The sequence below is a fragment of the Aquarana catesbeiana genome, linkage group LG01, assembly GCF_042186555.1.
Source record: "Aquarana catesbeiana isolate 2022-GZ linkage group LG01, ASM4218655v1, whole genome shotgun sequence".
NCBI classification, from domain to species: domain Eukaryota; kingdom Metazoa; phylum Chordata; class Amphibia; order Anura; family Ranidae; genus Aquarana; species Aquarana catesbeiana.
In genome coordinates, this window is record NC_133324.1 from 442,994,336 (window position 1) to 443,017,242 (window position 22,907).

General features: G+C 41.3%; 1 protein-coding gene across 4 annotated transcripts in view; it reads right to left on the reverse strand.

The window, feature by feature from the left end:
* FSD1L (fibronectin type III and SPRY domain containing 1 like) overlaps positions 1–22,907 on the reverse strand; it is a 96,421-nt gene that overhangs the window by 27,769 nt on the left and 45,745 nt on the right. For all 4 annotated transcript variants that reach the window (XM_073636196.1, XM_073636187.1, XM_073636211.1 and 1 more), the window contains exons 5-9: positions 19,259–19,281; positions 18,043–18,164; positions 13,472–13,681; positions 11,129–11,227; positions 3,164–3,293 (exon numbers count right to left, since the gene is read on the reverse strand). In XM_073636196.1, the coding sequence (XP_073492297.1) occupies positions 3,164–3,293; positions 11,129–11,227; positions 13,472–13,681; positions 18,043–18,164; positions 19,259–19,281 (584 nt within the window). The remainder of the gene's footprint in view (positions 1–3,163; positions 3,294–11,128; positions 11,228–13,471; positions 13,682–18,042; positions 18,165–19,258; positions 19,282–22,907) is intronic.

The window sequence follows — 22,907 nt, forward strand, 5'->3', positions numbered from 1 at the left end:
CTATTTTATCTAACTGCAGCTGACTGACTAAATGCAGGTAAACACCCAGTGTGAATGGCTACACTGAAAAATAAATACATGCATTTAAAAATGTCCCCTAGGGTTAGGTTCACCCATCTGCATCCTGCGTGTAGACAACCCATTAATATCAATGGGCTGCCCTAACCATAGAAACGCAGGGAAAAAAGTCCTTGACTCATTTTTTTCAAATCATGCTGCACTATGGAATCTTTCGCACACAAAAATGCGCCACATTTGTTGATGTTTGGGGGTGCCATTAAGAATTAATAGCAGCCTGGCATGCCTGCTAAAGAGCAGCATATTTTGCTTATAGGTTAGGAACGCACGCAATTTTGTGAGTGTTCCCAACCTGCACAAGTGTGTACCTAGCCTAAACACACATATACACAGATTTGACAGTGCCAGTGAGAATGAAGCCTAATTAAAAAAAGCCAAGTTAGCTTTTACTTTTATCATCAAACTAGTAAAGAATATCAGGCAAGCATTTCACCCAATCCCTACTGGATACTGGTGCTGGTCTACTGCAGCCAGCCACTAAGATACTCATGTTCCATACACAGCAAGATTTTCCTGTGAACATTTGTATCTCCTGAGGAACTGCCTATGTATGGCTTAACCATTTGCCGACGGGGCTATAGCCGGATGACGGCTACAGCGCAGTCGGATAACTCTGGGAGGCCATCAAATGATGTCCTTCCAGAATCGCGCTCCTGAGGCATGCACCCAGGAATGTCCGTGACCGTCGGGCCTCCCAGATCCGACGTGTCACGGATTGGGGTAAAGGGCCAATAACAGCCCTTTACCACGTGATCACACCGTCCAATGATGGCGTGATCACTTATAAACAAACCAGAGCATGTCTAGTTTGGCTCCTCCCCTCTCCTCACGCTGATCAGTACAGCAAGTGAGGAGAGGGGTGAGCCGGGTGCAGCAGCGCTGTGAGCTGTATCTGAAGCTCCCACAGTGCTGATCTGTGCCCGGCCAAGGCTCATCCATCAATCCATGCTCCATCCATGTTACATCCATGCCCAGCCATGGCTCATCCATCCATCCATAGCTCATCCATGCTCCACCCATGTTACATCCATGGCTCATCCATACTCCATCCATGGCTCATCCATGCTCCATCCATGGCTCATCCATGGCTTATCCATGCTCCATCCATGGCCACATCAGTGATCATCCATGCCACATCAGTGATCATCCGTGCCACATCCTTGCCACATCAGTGATCATTTGTGCCACATCCATGCCACATCAATGATCATCCATGCCACATCCATGCCACATCAGTGATCATCCGTGCCACATCCATGCCACATCAGTGATCATTCGTGCCACATCCATGATCATTCGTGCCACATCCATGCCACATCAGTGATCATCCATGCCACATTCATGCCACATCAGTGATCATCCATGCCACATCAGTGATCATCCGTGCCACATCCATGCCACATCAGTGATCCTCCGTACCACATCCATGCCACATCAGTGACCATCCGTGCAACAATCATCCATGCCACATCACTGATCATTCGTGCCACATCCATGCCACATCAGTGGTCATCCGTGCCACATCAGTGATCATCCATGCCACATCAGTGATCATCCATGCCACATCAGTCATCATTCGTACCACATTCATGCCACATCAGTGATCATCCATGCCAAATCAGTGCTCATCCATGCCACATCCATGCCACATCAGTGATCATCATGCCACATCAGTGATCATCCGTGCCACATCCATGATCATCCGTACCACATCCATGTCACATCAGTGATTATCCGTGCCACATCCATGCCACATCAGTGATCATATGTGCCACATCCATGGTGCTCATTCATGCCACAACGCCTGATGGTGCTCCCTGCATGTTGGGCCTGTCTATGTAGCCAGGCTGTGTAAAAGTCTCACACATGTGGTATTGCCATACTCAGGAGGAGTAGCAGAATGTGTTTTGAGGTGTAATTTGTGGTATGCACATGCCGTGCACATGCCGTGTGAGAGAAATAACTTGTTAATATGACAATTTTGTGGAAAAAAAAATCTTAATTTTGCAAAGAATTGTGGGAAAAAATTACAACTTCAAAAAACTCACAATGCCTCTTACTAAATACCTTGGACTGTCTACTTTCTAAAAAGGTGTCATTTGGGGGGTATTTGTACTGTCCTGGTTTGTTAGGGTCTCAAGAAATGAGATAGGCCTTCAGTACATCAGGTGTGATCAGTTTTCAATGATTGGCACCATAGCTTGTAGACTCTATAACTTTCACAAAGACCAAATAATATACACCGATTTGGATTATTATTACCAAAGATATGTAGCAGTATACATTTTGGCCAAAATGTATGAAGAAAAATTACTAATTTGCAAAATTTTATAACAGAAACGAAAACAAAATGCTTTTTTTTTTTTTTTTTTTTTTTACAAATTTATCGGTCATTTCATTTATAGCACAAAAAATAAAAAACCCAAAGGTGATCAAATACCACCAAGCTCTATTTGTGTGAAAAAAGGAGAAAAATTTCATATGGGTACAGTGTTGCATGACTGAGTAATTGTCATTCAAAATGTAAAAGCACCGAAAGCTGAAAACTGGTCTGGTTAGGAAGGGGGTTTAAGTGCCCCGTGGGCAAGTGGTTAATATTCAAATGATACAGTTTGTGTATACTTCAGATTATGTGTTGGCTTTTTATTGTTTCAGCCTTGACATCCATTGTGCTAAGGGTTTAAGATTTTTTTAAAAACAGTCTACAGTCAACATACACTTTTCTGTCACTAGGTTTACAATTGACTGTACAGTGTATCACTGTGTATGTTGTGTTTACTTTTTACCTATTTTTTTTTTTCTGGAAAACATGTATCTCATTAAAATAGAACAAATAGATGTAAAAGCCTTATGAAATGAAATTCACAAATTAATATAAAACATAACTTTACAGAATAATGATGTTTTATAAGAAAATAAGAAAAAACTACTTTTACTGGAAATACCAGGATTTTTGAAATGTGACACTTTTAGACAACTGCAACGGTTTACAAAAATGGCTCAGACTGACATATTCTCACAATCACAGATAATTTTACAGAGTGATGACCACAGACAGCACGTACAGACATTAACTTCTACCTACCTGCCTTTGTTCTCCTTTCCTTTGACTTTGCTTTCTTGAGATTTACCACCCATTGGATCCCATTCTACATACGAGTCTTCCACCTTCAGGTTCAGATGGGATGATGTGTTGTCAAGGCCAAAGATGAGGGCTGTCACACAACAGTTGGACATAGTAAACTGTTTAAAAACACTTACTGCTGCTTAAAAACATTATTTTATTCAAGTCTTGCTCATCTCCAACCTGCAAGGGCTAGCAAAGAGGACAGCAACTAAAATCCAGAAAAGATGTCTCCTATTAATCCTAATAGCTCTTCTAACAACATTTACAAGTCGAAGTTACCCATATAAACATATGATTTAAGCAGCATGACCCTATAATCTACATCAGTGGGCAAATTTAAAGATAATCTACTGTGCCAGGGGCATCAGTAGACACCTCTGGCTAAAAGTTGTCATTGAATACGGATCTTTTGGCCAGGGGTGTCTGCTGAAGGGTAAAGATGCCAATAGGCATCCTGATTCTTATCCAATCCTGCCTTAATTAGTAGAAGAATAGGTATCTAATGTCTTTAGGCATGTTAGATGTGGTCAAAAAGATGTTTTAATATAGCACACTAGCTTTGAAAACTTTAAGAGGAATGTCTTAAAATGAGATCTTGCATACTAATCATACATAAACTCACTGGCCACTTTATTAGATACACCTGTTCAATTACTTGGTAACACAAATTGCTAATCAGCCAAGCATATGGTTGCAACTCAATGCATTTAGGCATGTAGACGTGATGAAGACAACTTTCTGAAGTTTAAACCTAGCATCAGAAAAAAGGGTATTTAAGTGACTTTGAACATGACATGGTTGTTGGTGCCAGACAGGCTGGTCTGACTATTTCAAAAACTGCTGATCTACTGGGATTTGCACGCACAACCATCTCTAGGGTTTACAGAGAATGGTCCAAAAAAGAGAAAATATCCAGTGAGCGGAAGTTGTGTGGATGAAAATCAGAGGAGAATGGATTTAAAGGCAACAGTAACTCAAATAACCACTTGTTACAACCAAGATATGCAGAATACCATCTCTGAACACACAACACATCGTACCTTGAAACAGATGGGCTACAGCAGCAGAAGACAACACTGGGTGCCACCCCTGTCAGCTAAGAACAGGAAACAGAGGCTACAATTTGCACAAGCTCACCAAAATTGGACAATAGAAGATTGGAAAAACGTTGCCGGTCTGGTGAGTCTCGATGTCAGCTGCGACATTCAGATGGTAGGGTCATAATTTGGTTTAAACAACATGAAAATATGGATCCATCCTGCCTTGTAGCAACGGTTCAGGCTGGTTGTGGTGGTGGTGTAATGGTATGGGTGATATTTTCTTGGCACGCTTTGGCACCCTTAGTACATATTGAGCATTGTTTAAACGCCACGGCCTACCCGAGTATTGTTGCTGACCATGTCCATCCCTTTATGACTGCAGTGTACCCATCTTCTAATGGCTACTTCCAGCAGGATAATGCACCATGTCACAAAGCTCAAATCATCTCAAACTGGTTTCTTGAACATGACATAAAGTTCACTGTATTCCAATGGCCTCCACAGTCACCAGATCTCAATCCAATAGAGCACCTTTGGGATGTGGTGGAAAGGGAGATTCTCATCATGGATCTGCATCCGACAAATCTGCAGCAACTGCGTGATGCTATCATGTCAATATGGATCAAAATCTCTGAGGAAGGTTTCCAACACCTTGTTGAATCTATGCCACAAAGAATTAAGGCAGCTCTTAAGGCAAAAGGGGTCCAACCCAGTACTAGCAATTTGTAACTAATAAAGTGGCCGGTAAGTGTATATCCATGCTTGTGATACGAACATGAACAATAAGTGAATAATTCTGCCCAGTGATCTGGCTCATCAATTCTAGACAAATGGTGAAGCTGATACACAAACCATATTTCCATAAGAATTTAAAATAAAAAAGTTGAGAGTTTACCCACAGCTACTAATCAGGTATACTGTTCCATATTACCAGCAAAGGGAAGATAAAAACCTAATTAGCTGCTGCTGGGTACATCTCTACTTTGCGCTAGTCTTTATATAGTGTGATTCATACTTTATTTGATACACGTAAACAGGTGGAATACTATGGACTGGATCCACACCTCTACTCCTAGACAGTCTGTATTTGTTGATAAAAAATATAGCTGCAGTATGTCAAATACATTCTACCTGTATAAACAGTTGAAATTTGTACCTATAAATCTTATGCAAAGTACAGTAACAGATTTAATTGTTAATGACTTAATTAATACAACCAACAGTTTGGCAAAATATACGTAATATGGCAAACAGTAGAGGGAAAAAATATTGCTTAAAACATCTATGCACATGGCTTCAAAGCTCGTCAATAGTTAGTCCAAGGCACATCTTGGCTGGTACTAATATGAAGTGACTGCGTGGCGTAAATGTTCAAGTTGAAGTTGATGCCTTCAGCCTCTATAATTCACTGTGTATCACAGTCTCATTACTGTACTTTAAGAAATAAATCCCCAGGGTAAACACTAGCACTAGAAAAACTGCACAAATGTCTCAAGTCACTCGAGGACTCAGCTTATTTAGTTATTTTATGGTTACCCATATTAATAGAAATTTAACTTAACCAAGTTGTGTATATAAGATTGATTTAAAGATTTTATGACATGCTTGAAAAATATTGTGTTCCACACAAAAAAAAAAAAAAATCATTGAATTAGATCAAACCATAATGAATAATTTAATGATTTCCATAAATACTGTAAATCAGCTCTTAATTTGTGACTGTTATATTTATTAACATAGAAGGGTTCCCTCTCAAATGCAGAACAATCAATAACTTAATGAGCCTTGAACATAAACATAACATACAGCAACAAAATAGTCTTACAACAAAGATGCACCTTTATCAATAAAATAAGTACTGGTCATTCAAGAAGCTATAAAACAAGCCTTTGCTGCATATCATCCACAAATATAAGGGAACAAGAAAAAGGTAAATCTGCTCAGATTTGATAATACATTCCAAGTGGAGTATGGAGTGGGTTGATCAGCAGTGGCAAGATCTCCCTGGTTTATTCCTGTCTTGTTCCCTCTTAAGTGTAGTTTTGATTAATCCCTACACAGGATCAGCACATACTAAGCTTTCCAGCACACCATTTGAAAAGCTACAGTCTTTTTTTACCAGGTATGTTGTACATACAAGTGACTCTGTGCTGTCATGGTCATTTAGGCAAACCTGACAGACATTTGAACTACTTAAATTAAAAATCCTTTGAAATAAATAATTCAGAAAGCAAACCCTCTTGCCTTTGCTAGTATTAGAGATAAAAGTCTGTACGGTGCTTGTTTTGGCTTTGTTAACCGGAAAATGCAATTTTTTACACCCAAGGAGCCCTGGGTGCAATCTAGAACTCGGAGCAGGACTCTGATTTCACAGATAAACTGTATCCCCAGAGATAAGCCCCACGTTCCAACCTGTTATACAGCCAGAGCACTTCAACAACCGATAACAGTTTACTTATCGGACTCTGGGATAGTGTGTCAGTAGGCCCAACAGGTAGAGATTATATCTGAAAGCAGGGTTCTAGTGGCAGGGTATGCTAGGGCTACCCAGAAATACAGAAGAGGGCTTTCAAGTTAAAGCAAGCTTCTTGCAGACATTTAACTCTAAAACTAGCAAGGGCTGATAGGTTTGCATTAATAATTATTGTTTCATCAGTGCATTATTTATGTATAAGTTTGGTTAAAAAGGAATAAACTAACTAGGGTTTGCTGCATATGAACATTTAAGCACCTAACATGTCTTTAGCTATTACCAAGCAATGGATGCGTAAACTGATAGAATAGACTGAAATGTAATCAAAAGGAATTAGGTTAATGTGCTGTGAGTTGTACAGTTCTTCACATAAAGCACAGCTATTTGTCACTTGTGCAGTTTATGTCCTAAACTATGCAGCAGATTTTGTTGTTGCTAAATAGCCAGGTTTAACCACTTCAGCCCCGGAAGATTTTACCCCCTTCCTGACCAGAGCATTTTTTGCAATTCGGCACTGCGACGCTTTAACTGACAATTGCGCGGTCGTGCGACGTTGCACCCAAACAAAATTGACATCCTTTTTTCCCCATAAATAGAGCTTTCTTTTGGAGGTATTTGATCACCTCTGCGGTTTTTATTTTTTGCGCTATAAACAAAAAAAGAGTGACAATTTTGAAAAAAATGCAATATTTTTTACTTTTTGCTAATAATAAATATCCCCCAAAAATATATAAAAACAATTTTTTTCCTCAGTTTAGGCCAATATGTATTCTTCTACATATTGTTGGTAAAAAAAAAAAAAAATCGCAATAAGCGTATATTGATTGGTTTGCGCAAAATTTATAGCGTCTACAAAATAGGGGATAGTTTTATGGCATTTTTATTATTAATTTTTTTTTTTACTAGTAATGGCGGCGATCTGCGATTTTTACCGGGACTGCGACATTATGGCGGACACATCGGACAATTTTGACACATTTTTGGGACCATTGGCAAAAATGCAGCGATCAGTGCTATAAAAATGCATTGATTACTGTAAAAATGCCACTGGCAGTGAAGGGGTTAACACTAGGGGGCGATCAAGGGGTCAATTGTGTTCCCTGGGAGGAGATTCTAACTGAAGGGGGGAGGGGACTGTGTTGGGGAGATGACAGATCGCTGTTTATACTCTGTATGAATAGACGATCTGTCTCTTCTCCCCTCAGAGAACCGGAAACTGTGTGTATACACACACAGATCCTGGTTCTCCGTGTGTCAGCCGTGATCGCGGGAGCCCAGCGGTGATTGTGGCCGCCGGGCACTTGCATCGGCTCCGGGCTCTAGTGGCCACATAATGTTGTTTCACCCAGCTGTACCATTCTGCCGCAGTACAACTGAGGGCGGCTGGTCGGCAAGTGGTTAAGGAGAAGTCCACCCAAAGCTCATTTGGCTGTACTTCTCCTATGGATCATTGGAGTGCAATTCGTTTTGCACTCCTGTGACCCGTTTTCAGGGCTGAAGTCCACTCTCTGCTGCTGTCACCAATGTCAGTCCAGTCACCCTGGCATCACGACAATAAAGTCTGGATCCACCAGGTGCCTTGAATGACACCCAGCTCAGCCTCTCCGCGAGTTGCTGAGAGCTTGAGTTGGCCACTCCGCCCCCCTCCACAACCCAGCGCTCCAGTGAACGAGGAGGGGGCAGAGCAGAGCGCTGTGACTGACGGTCTGCAGCTCTCTGCTCACAGAGCTCTGAAAAGCGAGTGATAGACGGCGTTCGATAGCTTGGTTCTCAGTGCAGAGGCGCCGGGGGACCTAGGTAAGTATGATTGAGGGAAAAAAAAAAATCCTTTACTTCTCTTTTAACTTCTTGTTGGCAATCACATCTTTTAGCAATCTCCTTTGCAACATGCTGATCTGTCTAAAAGAGGTTACTCTAAAGTGCTGTGCAGCTGAAAATCTCTTGCATAGTTTAGGTCTGAAGGTTTTAAATGCTGCCTATATAATAAAGCAATTGACATGTCTTTTTAAATTCCACTCTCTATTCTTTGTAACAGCTCTCTAACGTGTATCTTAAGAGTGACTGTACATTATGCTATGTTTTGTTTGCATGTGTTTTTTTCTAAGTGTTTTAACATGAAAGAGAACTTACATGTTCTCACTAAGGCTAGCCATACACGTATAGATTTCTTTCATTTAGCCTGAGGCCTAAACAAGAGAAATGGCATGGATAGAGCAGTCTCTGCTGCCAGTTATTCTATTCAAGCAGCCATGACACTTACTGCTGCCTAAATACCCAAACAATGACTGCATCTGCCTGGATGCAGTCACTGTTCGGCTGGCAACTTTCCACCTGGCTCCTTCAAATTTTCAGTCAAAGTTTGGTGAGCCAGGTGGTGCTGACAGGGCCACCCACGGCTAGAATTTTGGTTGATTTGGCAAGAATCAGCTGGAATTTGAGCTGTGTATGAAGTATAAGAAGTGCTAAGATGCATTTCACATTGGACACTACGACCTATGTAAACATCTGAAAATACTGAGGGTTGTTTCACACCACAAAAAACGCACTGCAGATCCGTTCCAGATGCGTTTCTGCATGAGCGTTTTGAACGCGTTTTTGATGCATTCCAGTGCATTTTTGGTGCGTTTTTGATGCAGTTCCGGATGCATTCCAGGTGCTTTTTTTCTTCTTTTTTTCTTGTTTTTTTCCCCCACTATACTAGGGTCCAGTGCATTTTTAATGCATTCCAGTGCGTTTTTGATGCATTTTACTGCATTCCAGTACAGTCCAGTGCAGGAAAAATGCAGCATGTTCTACTTTTTTTCTGGAACTGGAAAGCCCTGAAACTGACTGCACTGGTGTGAACTATGCCATTGGAAACCATATAACCTACTTTCCATGCGTTTGGCGTTGATGCAGAAAAAAAACGCACTGGACTGCATGTGGTGTGAACTAGCCCTGAATATTTTCTTTGCAGACCTGGCCCTATCTGGAATGAACATCAGATAGGCAGTTAGTTTGTATATTTGCTAGACTTGTATTAATATTTTATGTATGTTCCTAGTACATTTAACATTTTTTTGTCTACGGGCATAATTGCCCATTCACATGAATGCATGGATCTGCCGTGTTTATCCACTTGGGAGGCAGAGGTGGTACATGTAGGCAGACTGTTAAAATCAATAACAGGCTTGATGACTGGGATGACGTATGGAGTACTACTTTTTCTAAGCTGGTGTCAGCACGTGATCACCTTATACAGTATAAATTCTTCCACAGAATTTATTTCACCCCTGCTAAATTAGCAAGGATTTTCCATACACATTCATCCGCTCCTAGGGCAGTTGTGCCGCTCCTAGGGCAGATTTTATACACATATTTTGGCAATGTGCACCCATTCAACTGTTCTGGTCTGAGGTTATAAACAGTGTTAAGTCGGTTACGACGATTAACATTAGTCCTTCTGTAGAAGTCTGCCTATTGGGCCTGGTTGACCAGTTAGCGCCCAAAAAGGTGATCCGCACTCTACCTAGTCTACTCTTCTATTACGCATGTAAAATAATAATTCTGTCATGGAAGAAACCTGTAGCCCCCACCATTTTGGCTTGGAAGGTGTTAGTAAATACATTACCATTGTATAAAGTTACATATGTTAGTAGAGTTGTACCAACTACGTTTGAAAAGTTGTGGGGAGGTTGGATAAATGACAAATCCTCAGCATTAGATTGATTGTATATTAGAGGATCTTGTGGAGGGTATGGTGCTGTTCCTTTGAGTGGCTCTTGGTACTTTGGGGGAGTTACTATTTGGAGTTGTAAATGTTGATTCTATAATGTGTATCAGTTCTTTTAATGTCTTTGTCACAATGCTATATGGGTGTTTTAAAGCCGTTTTAATGCATCTTTTCCTATATGGGAGCTGCATTGTCCACTGGTGCTGATGCATTGTAGTGCTGATTGTTGAATGTTGTCACGTTTGTAACTTTCATATGACAATACTAAAAAATCAATAACAAGCTGACAACTAAATAGATCTTTATCTTCATGCCATCCTGATGTGTACATCCATGTGGGACGGATGTACGGCTCTGAAAACAACAAAAGTGTTCAAAGCCGTGCATCAGTCTTGCTCTGATTTACACACAGAGATGCATCCATCAGCCTGTTGAATGTAACAGGTTGCCAAAACTCATGGACCACCTGTGCTTCCTGGGCAGATATGCAAAACCCTCTGCATGGGTGTACAGATCCACGCTCCTGTGTGAATTAGACCTTAATGAGCTACCAGAGCTGGAAGTAGGCAGACTAGCAAAGCAATCTTTTTTTGATTTAAGATTCAAATTGAGAACTTGCTTCCCATCATCCATATTTGTTAAGTGAAAAATAAACACATTTGTTTTTCCAGTATTCTCCAAATCGAACAAAGTATTACCTTTGGTTTCCAGTGTGACTGGGTCTGAGTATTCTCCTGCTACAGCTTTGTTACATGCTCGTACTCTAAAGTTCATATATTTAGAGTCAAACTTCAAACCTGAATGTGAACATAATAAAGAAGATGGAGGAAAAATAAACAGTACAGGAAAATTCTGTTCAATTTCATCAAGGGTTGCCATGTTGAAAACAAACTATATTGTTAAACTGGAAGGAACAATTGTAGTCATGTTACATAAATTTGTGTCTATTGTTGTTTGTGAATTTCGCCATGTCTGTGAAAGACTGATAAAAAATGAATAGGAATATTATCATTTTATATATGATTAATCAAAAAAAGTGTACACTTCACTTAGGCCTGAAAATAGGGCAGGAAATACGTATAGAACTGCCCAGGGCTTTTGTTCTCATTCTGACATTGCCCAAATAGCCCACATCACCCACTGTGCAATCTCATTTGACTGTTAGTAATATGGTGTTAGTTCATTTTAAAAGATGATCCTGAGTTGGTCTTTCTACACAAAACACCTGAAATCCTTGCTCTGTGATACCATAGAGCTGCTGTTCATAGGCTCCTGAAAACATCATAGCACCCTGCCTCAGTACTTTACTCTCAAGAGTCCTCAGCACAGATGTAAGTAGTGGGCTGGATCTTGATAGGTGTTATACAAATATCAGTATGCCTAGAGGGGCGAATATTAGTCTGGAGGAGTAGGAAATCCTAGGTAGGTTGCATTTGTAGGCAGACTGCCCTGAGTAAGGCCCTCGCGTGATGCAGAACCTCCATCATTGAAAGAACTGAAATCCAATAAATTAAAGAGGTGCTCCAGTCTCCTATGTAAAAATTAAAAGTCAGCAGCTACAGTTTTTGTAGCTGCAGACTTTTAATAAACAGCCACTCACCTGTCCCATGATCCAGCAATGTGCTCAGCCCAGTTGTTTTCACCCTGTGTGTCTGTCTCCCCTTTTGGATGGAGCTCTGATTTAAAGGGTGGGCCAGGGACAATAAGGTTGGGAAGGAAAGGATTAGATGACGTTGGACATCATGCAAGGAAATGAGATGGGCTTTATCTCAATTGCAATCACAAAAAGATATAAAAAACAGTGGGACACTCAGGGCAAATTCTTATTATCTACTGGCTCACCAAACCAATAGGTGGTGTTCCTGGAGCCTATGACTAATAGAAAGAAAGGGAGGGAGAGGGGGGGGGGTATAGGGGTGGAGGTGACACAAGGGGGTACCCATTAAGGGGGCTCCACAAAGGAACAAATTGAGGTATCTCTTAAGAAAAATTAAAGTTTTTTGGAAAAATATTAGTAACAATATAAGAAAAAAGCACCATACCTTCAACGTACATTAATAAAACCAAATATGACAAAGTTGTCAAATACTCAGAATCACAGCCTTGGCTCACATGCACACTTCCAATCACACACTGATGTGGGCAGGGAGGGATAATGATGACTATGGGGATAGATGGCAGTAACCCCCTATAGTGGCTAGTGCTCGTCAATATAGGAAGCTGAAATATAAGCACTGAGCTGAAGGCTCTGGTGGGTCACAAGACAAGTGTAGATAATGGATTCTCCACTAAGGTAGACAGTGTCTGGTGCAGTGACATAACGCAAAACTAGAGTAGAAGGCACAAGTCTCATCCAACAGCTAAACAGTCTCTTAAACCAAAGGTTGCATTGGGAAGTTAGCAAAAGCTGAGGCACAGCCGTTCACTGAGTCAGCCATCTGCACATGTATAGTAGAAGTTAGTGCAAAGCATAGTAGGTCAGCAAGCAGCAAGTTAGTAAAGCTGGGGCAGCAGGGGAGGGAGAGGCACAGAGAGCATACACAGGCAGTCCTCACTGAATGTCCGACCTTAGTGGACAAAAACTCCTATTATACGTTGATAATGACAGGAGAGCCCTCCCTTGAAGCAGTCTCACCCACAGTGGGGACAGAATCTGCGGGTCGCTCTAATGAGTGTCTGTCCAGTGTCTGCTGAGTTACCCTTCGTTGCTGCTGCAGTGTATCTCAATTGCTGTAGCTTATAATGCATGCTATGAAAAGCTTATAGAGTGCAGTGTAGTCAGAGTAAGCAACTTCAGTACGGGGGAAGAGCCTGTACAACTATGTAAGACTGAAGGAATGGCTGTAATTTGGCTTCAAAGGATAACACTAATAGAAGTACACTTAAAGTGATATCAAGCACTTAGTTTTTAAGCATTTCAGCATCTTTTAAGCTATGCCTAGGTTTCTGTATAAGCAGATGTCATGACCATTGCCCCTGAGGGTGTAAGTCCATGCTCCCCCCAAGCTGCTAATTTGAAAGACAAAGTAAGTCACACCTACCAGAAAGTATATGTTCTGTGCCCTTTATATCATCTACTGTTTCCCAGCATCTCTCATCTTTAACCCTTGGAAGTCCATCGTAGTTTGTTTTCCTATATTCCAATACATAATGGTCGATTTTGTTATCTTCCTCAGGCATTCGCCATGACACTGTCACACAATTGTCAGCCACTATACAGTCTGCTGGGTCAATCTCGGGTGCTTTAGGCACTAAATGATGAAAAATAGGCTGTTAAGGGACATTTATGTGCACCAAGAGAGAACTGGATACAAGTTTATAAAATATACAACTGCAATAGCTGGTTATAATTGCTTTTTGAAGAAGTGTTGGAAGCTGGGCTGCATCACACAATGAAACATCAAGCAGCTTTGATGAAGAAACTTTAGAACTACCCAGAGTCTCTTTTCAGAAAGCTGATGGGTGGAGATGTGAGTGGTGCTATCTTTGCTGGTCTTTACTGCACACTGAATGGAAGGGTTTGTCATCTACTAGATTACCTTTAGGCGCCTTTCACACGGACGGATATTCTGCCGCAGTTAAAAGCATATTTTTTTTTCTGTGAAATTCAAGACTCCAGGCACTGCGATCAGCTGCATTTGTACTGCATTTGTACAGTGTGATTAGCTACGGTTGCGTTTAACTGCGGTTTGCCATTTCCATAGCAACCCGACAGGGTACCAACTCGTACTGAACGGGGATCAGACTTGGATCCCCCCCAATGCCCGGCACTGTTTGGTATGAATCTTGAGGGGGAACTTCATGCCAAATTTTAAATAAAAAACCAGCATGGGTTCCCCTCTCCAAGAGCATAGCAGGCCCTTCGGTCTGGTATGGATTTTAAGGGGAACCCCATACGCCGAAAAAACGGCGCGGGGTCCCCCTAAAATTCATACCAGACCCTTTTCCAAGCATGCAGCCCAGTCGCTCAGGAAAGGGGGTGGGCACGAGCGAGCCCCCCCCCCCCCGAACCGTACCAGGCCGCATGCCCTCAACATGGAGGGTTGGTGCTTTGGGGCAAGGGGGGCGCCCTGCTGGCCCCCCCACCCCAAAGCACCTCGTCCCCATGTTGATGAGGACAAGGGCCTCTTCCCGACAACCCTGGCCATTGGTTGTCGGGGTCTGCGGGTAGGGGTACATCGTACCCCTACCCATTCACCTAGGAAAAAAGTGTCAATTAAAAAAAACATAGTAGACAGGTTTTTAAAGTGATTTATTAGGCAGCTCCGGGGGTCTTCTTCCGACTTCGGTGGTCTTCTTCTGACTTCGGGGGTCTTCTCCCTATCTCCGGTGTCGTCTCCGCGCTCTCTGGTTCTTCTCCAGCTTCCTTCTGCCGGGCTCCTCCGCTATCTTCTGCTCTTTTGCCACTCTTTTGCTAGCGGAGGAGACCGGTCTCCCGAGAGGTCTTATTTCCTCTTCTCTTCCTGAGATGTTGACACGTTGCTCCCTCTCACTGTAATGTCGTGAGCGAGGTCCACTACCAATTATATAGGCATGGGGCGTGGCCACCAAGTGATGTCACCTGGTGACCCCGCCCCTTATGTCGTCACAGACCCATCATGCCCCGGGACTGTGACAACATAAGGGGCGGGGTCACCGGGTGACATCACCCAGTGGCCACGCCCCATGCCTATATAATTGGTAGCGGACCTCGCTCACGGCATTACAGTGAGAGGGAGCGTCGTGTCAACATCTCAGGAAGAGAAGAGGAAAGAAGACCTCTCAGGAGACCGGGCTCCTCCGCTAGCAAAAGAGCGGCAAAAGATTAGAAGATAGCGGAGGAGCCGGCAGAAGGAAGAAGGCACCGGAGAAGAACCAGAGAGCGCAGAGACGACACCGGAGAGAGGGAGAAGACCCCCGAAGTCAGAAGAAGACCCCCGAAGTCGGAAGAAGACCCCCAGAGCTGCCTAATAAATTACTTTATAAACCTGTCTACTGTGTTTTTCTTAATTTACACTTTTTTCCTAGGTGAATGGGTAGGGGTACCATGTACCCCATACTCATTCACATAGGGTGGGGGGCCGGGATCTGGGGGCCCTCTTATTAAAGGGGGCTCCCGGATTCCGATAAGCCCCCCCGCCCGCAGACCCCAACAACCAACGGCCAGGGTTGTCGGGAAGAGGCCCTTGTCCTCATCAACATGGGGACGAGGTGCTTTGGAGTGGGGGGCCAGCAGGGCGCCCCCCTTGCCCCAAAGCACCAACCCCCCATGTTGAGGGCATGCGGCCTGGTACGGTTCGGGGGGCGCTCGCTCGTCCCCACCCCCTTTCCTGACCGACCTGCGTGCTCGGATAAGGGTCTGGTATGGATCTTGGGGGGCACCCCACGCCGTTTTTTCGGCGTAGGGGGTTCCCCTTAAAAACCATACCAGACTGAAGGGCCTGGTATGCTCTTGGAGGGGGAACCCATGCCGGTTTTTTATTTAAAATTTGGCGTGGAGTTCCCCCTCAAGATTCATACCTAACAGTGGCGGGCACTGGCAGGGATCCAAGTCGGATCCCCATGCTTGTCGCTCATTGGGAAAGGAAAACAATGTTTCCTTTCCCGATGAGCATCTCGGCGCTGTTATCAGCAGCTGACACAGTGCACTGCGATTACCTGCGGTTATGTGCGGTATAGCTGTGCTAAATCGCTCCTGGACGCAGTCAATTCTATTTTTTCTATCCGCATGGAACCGCATGTAACTAAACGCAGTGTGTGAATGGGGCCATAGGAAAACATTGTGTGCTTTTAGCTGCAGTAGAAAACTAGAAAATCCGCAGCTAAAAGCACCATTCTATCCGTCCGTGTTAAAGGGGCCTTAATCAAAAAGTGTGCCCATGGATTTTCATCTAAATTACTTTGGGCGCTATGACATGAGAGTTTATCAACAAACCTTATTGCTCCTGGTAATCAACTGGTGTTGTGAATAATATTAACTTTAAAAATTATAGAAATAAAAATTAAGAAAATTAATATAAGCGGCGCTAACAGCGACACTATAATGTGATAAAGTGACCATGCGTTTAACCAATAAAAATTGTAGTATCACAAAACATCACAAAAATCACCCTGTGTCAGTAAGACAAAAAGCATAAAGTCCATAAAAGTAGATGAACACCGTGAATGATGTGCAGGATTCTAAAGTATTCACCAAATCACATGTGTCAGTGATTCCTCTCCCTTCAGATTCAAAACTCACCGGACAATAATGCCTCACACTCTCGTGTTTTGGCAAATAAGCGTGATAAACCTTACACACAGGTTTAAACGAGTAATCCAATTTCCATCCATGTATGTACCAATTCAATCCACATGTAAATGAAAACATTTTTGTGATGTTTTGTGATACTACAATTTTTATTGGTTAAACGCATGGTCACTTTATCACATTATAGTGTCGCTGTTAGCGCCGCTTATATTAATTTTCTTAATTTTTATTTTGCAAGTTAATATTATTCACATTATTTACTTTTAAAGTGGCAGCTTTGGAAATTATACACTTTTCATACACTTTGATATACACATTTTTTTTAGCGCAGTGGTGGGAACCCAGGGAGGGCGCGATTATTTTCTTGGTTACCATTGTTTACAAATCAATTGGTATTACGAATAAAAAGAGTTGTTAGAAGAAACAGTTATTAATTTATACAACTACAATCTCCAAAAGAACAGCCTAACAGCTCGACACACACATATAAAGCAATCTTTTACAGAAATTCAGTCAATGCTGTTTGTTGGAATTTGCAGCATCTTTCCTTTTTAAAGGAAAAGGACAGAGAAGGTCGTCTGACTAATCCTGTATACTGTTGCAGCATTAGCATAAGCACTTCTGCAGAACATGAACAGTTCATCAGATCCAGAATACAAAAAAAGAGTGTAATCAATTATTTATATACTACGTGCAGATGGTTTACTTTTAATCAATGGTTTGAGAATTCCTAAACTGGAAAACATTACAAAAACGGAATACGCAAAAACATTTTTAGTATATAGTAATGCTAAAGGGTAAGGAATGACATATGCCCTTGATTGCATTATAGCAAGAACATAGACTTAGATAAAAGCCCAATTCTCAAAAGAGCATCATTGCAGTATTGTGGCCAAGGATATAAAAGCTGGAACTGTAGTGAGTTGTGGAAAATTGCGGTTAACTGAGACCACTTAAAAGGAATCCTATTCTTTTTTAAGCCTTTTTTTTAGATCTGTCCAATAAAGTGATCAGTTCAAATAAATATGAATACTTTAAAAATATGTGTCATATAAACGCATAAACATATGCATTTCTCATCTCAAACGTGACTACAATTGAAATCAGTGTATGCTGTCGCTGCTCTTCATGCTCAATCTACTGCTTGACATAACAAATACAGGGGTTAACTTACTAAAACTGGAGAGTGCAAAATCTGGTGAAGCTGTGCATGGTAGCCAATCATCTTCAAACTTCAGCTTCTTCAGTTAAGCTTTGACAATAAAACCTGGAAGCTAGTTGGTTTTCATGCAGAGCTGCTACAGATTTTGCACTCTCTAGTTTTAGTAAATCAACCCTACACTTTATTAAAAACTAGCAAAAAAGAAATATGTACCACATTACCTGGTAAGAATTTTAAGCCCTGGATCATTTGCCTTTCCTGGGAAAAATCCACCATTAAATATGTCATGTTGTCACTGACTTTTGGTTTCAATGATAGACGAAAAGCTGCAGCCATTGTGACCCTACAATAGAATTGTAAACTGAGAATAAGCAAAAAAAAGCAAAAGGCATGAGGTCTCTGCTGCTACAAAAAATAATATGCTCTTTGGTTTCGTGTTATTTTTCTCAGCTCCCAGAGTCCCCCAGAGGCACTTTGATACCAGCACAATGCCTGTTTGCCTCATATTTACTAGTTAAACTGCACCGGGAACACTCAGGTACACTCAACGTAAGTGACAAAATAATGTGGTTTATTTAGAAGAGGTTAAAACGGATAATGTACTTATTTCATTCATTGGTACATATACATTGTTAGTGTCAAACTCTTATAAAGTACAGAAAACCAGAAACTGTTTTGTAATAAAAAATGGGCAGAGAAAAGCAAAAAAAAAAAAAAAAAAAGAATTATTTCACAAACAGACACACACAGAATGAATCCCATCCAAATATAAAAGTAGTCCAGGATGCCTATTTACATGTTTGTGTTGTGGTAACATGAGCTAAAACCTGCAATGCCTGCTAACATGCAAGCCTAGGTGTTGTGAAGTGCTATTTATTTTAAACGCCACCGTAATGGATCAACATACCCACACTGTGTAATAAAGATAGATTCTGGGGTGTTCAAAATGAATGGGCTGCCTTACTGCACTGCAGCTTACCACACAATAACGAGTTGCATTAACACCACACATAACCTGAATTGGTCGTAAGTCTTCGTACTTGGTTTCTCTGCTACACTACCTTTTTGGGCTGCTCTGCAAAATCACTGCACAGAGGAGGTATGACATGTTTGTTTTTAGGCAAATAAAAATCTGCCTTTAATATCTTTTTAATCAAAGATGTGTGTTCTTACACATACGATAAGTTAAAATGTGCTATTCCTTCTAAAGTTCTAACTGATAAGCCCCAAAGCTGCCTACATTTCTGTAAAAGTTCTTAAGAAATTCCCTATAAACTGTAATCATACACTTCTTGTAGAACAAACAGAATACAAACATAGAATACAAGGACAACACAACAGTACAGCATTAAGAAGAAGAGAGGGGACAAAAGGCAAGACAATCAGAGGAAAGAGTCAAATATATTTGACAGAGTAAAGAGGAGATTGGTACTGTACCTATCCTTGATCTGTCTGGCAGCCTTGGTGCAAGAAGAAGAGAGAAAGCAAAGTTAGTGCCTCCATGCAGGTATAAAGATCAGCAAACTCCATGCAGGACTTAAGGGTAAAATGAACACAACCCGCACCCATTCCTTATAGAACATACAAGTGATCATAATGTGAGTCAGGTCTTAAGGGAGAAAAGAAATACATTGGTGTTAAATGAGTTGTTAGCATTGTGGTTAATCGCCAGGCATTAAAAGAAATCAATCAATTAAATGATTACCTGTAGTGTAAAGGATCAATCAGAAAAATATATCAGAGTGCACTTGAAAGAGCATTTCAGTATAATACAGCTTTGGGAATGTATGCTGCCATTATAGGCAAACATATCATATAGCATAATTGACTTTGCTTTAAATGAGCATTAAATGGTTTGCAAAAGTAGCCAAAATTCTGTTTTCCTTGTGTAAAGGTTTGGTAATATAGTATAACCCCATGGTATGCACTAAACTGCAGTTCCAAATTTAAGCATGCATGTTGCAAAATTGAGTTTTTCTTTTCTGTTTTCAAGTCCTACATGGAAAAGTGTTGATCTAAACGTAAACAATGTCACCAGTGTGCAGTCACGTATTAAGCATCATGTTTATAACTCATAAAAGTTGCTATATTTGCTAGTTACATAAGCAGGCTCTGTTAAACCCCAAATTTCCCCCGTATCTTTCCCCCTGAACTAAACTTACCCAGTTCACATTAGATATTCTTCTTTTTTTGCCCCTCTGATATCATCACAGGGCTCTTCATTCTTTAGCAGCCAAGAGGAAAAACATTCAGGGTTCAGTCTCCAAACATTTTCTGGGCTGGCTCTTGTTGGCACTGTCAAGGGCAAGTTTGAGGGCATTGGCAGGGGAGTGCAGAACTCCCCTGTTATTGCCAACACTCACTGACAACTTTTCTTCAGTTGTCAGTGTATGATGAACAGCAGACAACAGATCTCTTTCGCTTTGCAGAACTTAAAGAATCTGCTACTGACTATTCCTTATGCAGCAGTATATATGATCTTTGAAGATCTAAAACTTGTCATGCTCTAATTTCATACAGGTTGAATGAGTATTGTCCGTGATACTTTTTTTATTTGCACTAACATACAATTTTTCAGGACAAGCTTTCGGGGTATGTCCCCTTCTTCAAGGTCCAAGCAGTACTGATTCACAAATTTTTAAGCTTGTCCTGAAAAATTGTATGTAAGTGCAAATAAAAAAAGTATCACGGACACTACTTAATTTTCTCTGTCACAATTGCACTAATACGGCTACAATCACATTAAGTATACAGGTTGAATAAAAGAACTAACAGAGTCCACCATCCATGCTATACAGATTTCCTGCTATGCCTAATGTATTTTGACAGCCATCCATTGTGACAATTTTCCACCCTGCTCCTTAAATATTTGAACCAAAGTCTGTCGGACATAAGGCTGTTGACATGGCCACCCACTGAGCAAATTTTGACCAGTTTCTGAGGAACATTGGCAGCTCAATTAAGGAAAAAGTTCACAGCAAGTCAGCTCAGCCCATACATCACTCTTATTGTCCTTGGCAATAAAAAGCTACAGGACACCAATCAAGAAAGCTAGCACAGCTGACAATGCAAACTGCACTGTCAATGTCCTGAGCTCCTGGGCAATCAAGAGCTACAGGACAGTGATCTGCAGAACTGGAACAGCTGGGCAGAGGGTGAGACGCTGCCAGGAAGTGGAGCAGTTTTTTTATTTACACAAGTCTGCACACCCTATGATTTATTCCTCCCTGTCAGTGTCCTTGGCTATTGGGCAAGCTGCAGGTCATAAATCAGCACTGCTAGCACACAGGGCATAGGAAGGCAAAGCTGGGCAGAAAGAGGCAGGGTTGTGCAAAGAGACCGCATTTTGCTGACAATGACTGCTGAGAATAGCGTGCAGTGGCTTTTACCTTCCTCGTAAATATTGTTATGGTGTACTTTAGTATAGCTCTAATGAGCTAAAACTGTGCCTAACATCACCAAAATATTAATCTGTCTCAAAAAGCAACATATGTATCATTCCAGTGCCTTTAATAATAGCAAAGTAATTGCTACTGTAAGTCAATAAGCCCATAGCTAAAATGCATTTATCGCACTAGTCCACAGGGACTATATAGCTGCTGACAAGACCAAACAAAAACACTGCTGGCACATTTATTTCTATAGCTGGGTCCATACTCTTTTGATGGCTAGGGCTACCATAAGTACAGAACAGCTACAGAACAAATTAAGAGGACCAAAGCCCTGTCTGGACTCTCTACTTGCAAAGAAAGTTCGGAGTCAAACAAGGCGCACAGTGAATATCTCTGGACAAGTTTATTGATATCAGAGACACTGAGGAGTTGGGGGGAAGCTTTAACGACACCTTCACTAAAAGTGCAGATGTCACAAAATCATCAGTGAGTATATTTTAACTGTATTCTGTTCTAATAAAGAAGGTTGCACGATGAGTTTCTATGTTTCCCATCTTCTATGATGCCCTAATGGAGTGCAGTATGCAAAAAAGTTTAGCAGTTGCCATTTATTTCTGTGAAGTCAAAGTTGAATAGGAGGATTATTATACAATCTGTTTTGGCCATTTTACTTATTAAGAGAGGTCAACACTGAAAGGTAAGTTTATCACCATTTGGGTGTGGCTGGAGTGATGTGAGTTTTTGGTTCCATTTGAAAAAGAAGGGGACATTTCACATTGACACTGGAAAAGTGGACTTTGCACATTTTTGACTATTGGTCACAGATTTATTCACATTTGGTACATTTTGTTTGATTTGCACATGGGAGATTTTTTTTTTATGAATATTCATATTTGTGATATATTCATTTGAATTTTGTACATGGGTGAATTTTGTATGAACTTAACATGGGGAATATTTATATGTGATTTTATTTATAGCACTGTTTGTTTTTTGTATATTTAGGATCAAAACTAACTAGTAAAATTATGTTATAGGGAGGACGCAGATAAAAAAAAATGCTGTGTTATGACTTTTAAAAAGACTGCAACATGTATGTCATTTTTTAATCATAGTTCTACTTTAACCACTTACCGACCGGCTCATGTACATATACGTCGGCAGTTTGAAGAGAGATATCTCAGTAACAGCAGCTGCCACAACTGAGGTATCCTTCTTTAGAGCCGGCGGTTCTGTTTACAATAATGGTGGTCTCTGCAGCGGATTCACCGCAAGATCACCGTTATCGGTGGCAGGAGAGGTGCCACCCCCCCCTCCCACCACTCTCCCACGCCCTCTGCCACTTACCGGAGCAGTCGGCAGTGGCGGAGGCGATCGGGACCTGTCCGTGGCTGTGTATGGAGACGAGTGAGGGGAAGATGGCCCCCACCCATCTCCATACTATAGCAGGGCGGAAGCGACGTCAAAACGTCACTTCCGCCCATACGTCTTAAAGGCACATTTTTCTGTTGTCATTTTTTCAAATGACACTTTTTTTTTTTTTTATTGCATTTAAGTCCAAAAATGAGATATGAGGTCTATTTGACCCCAGATCTCATATTTAAGAGGACCTGTCATGCTTTTTTTCTATTATAAGGGATGTTTACATTCCTTGTAATAGGAATTAAAGTGACCCAATTTTTTTTTTGAGTTAC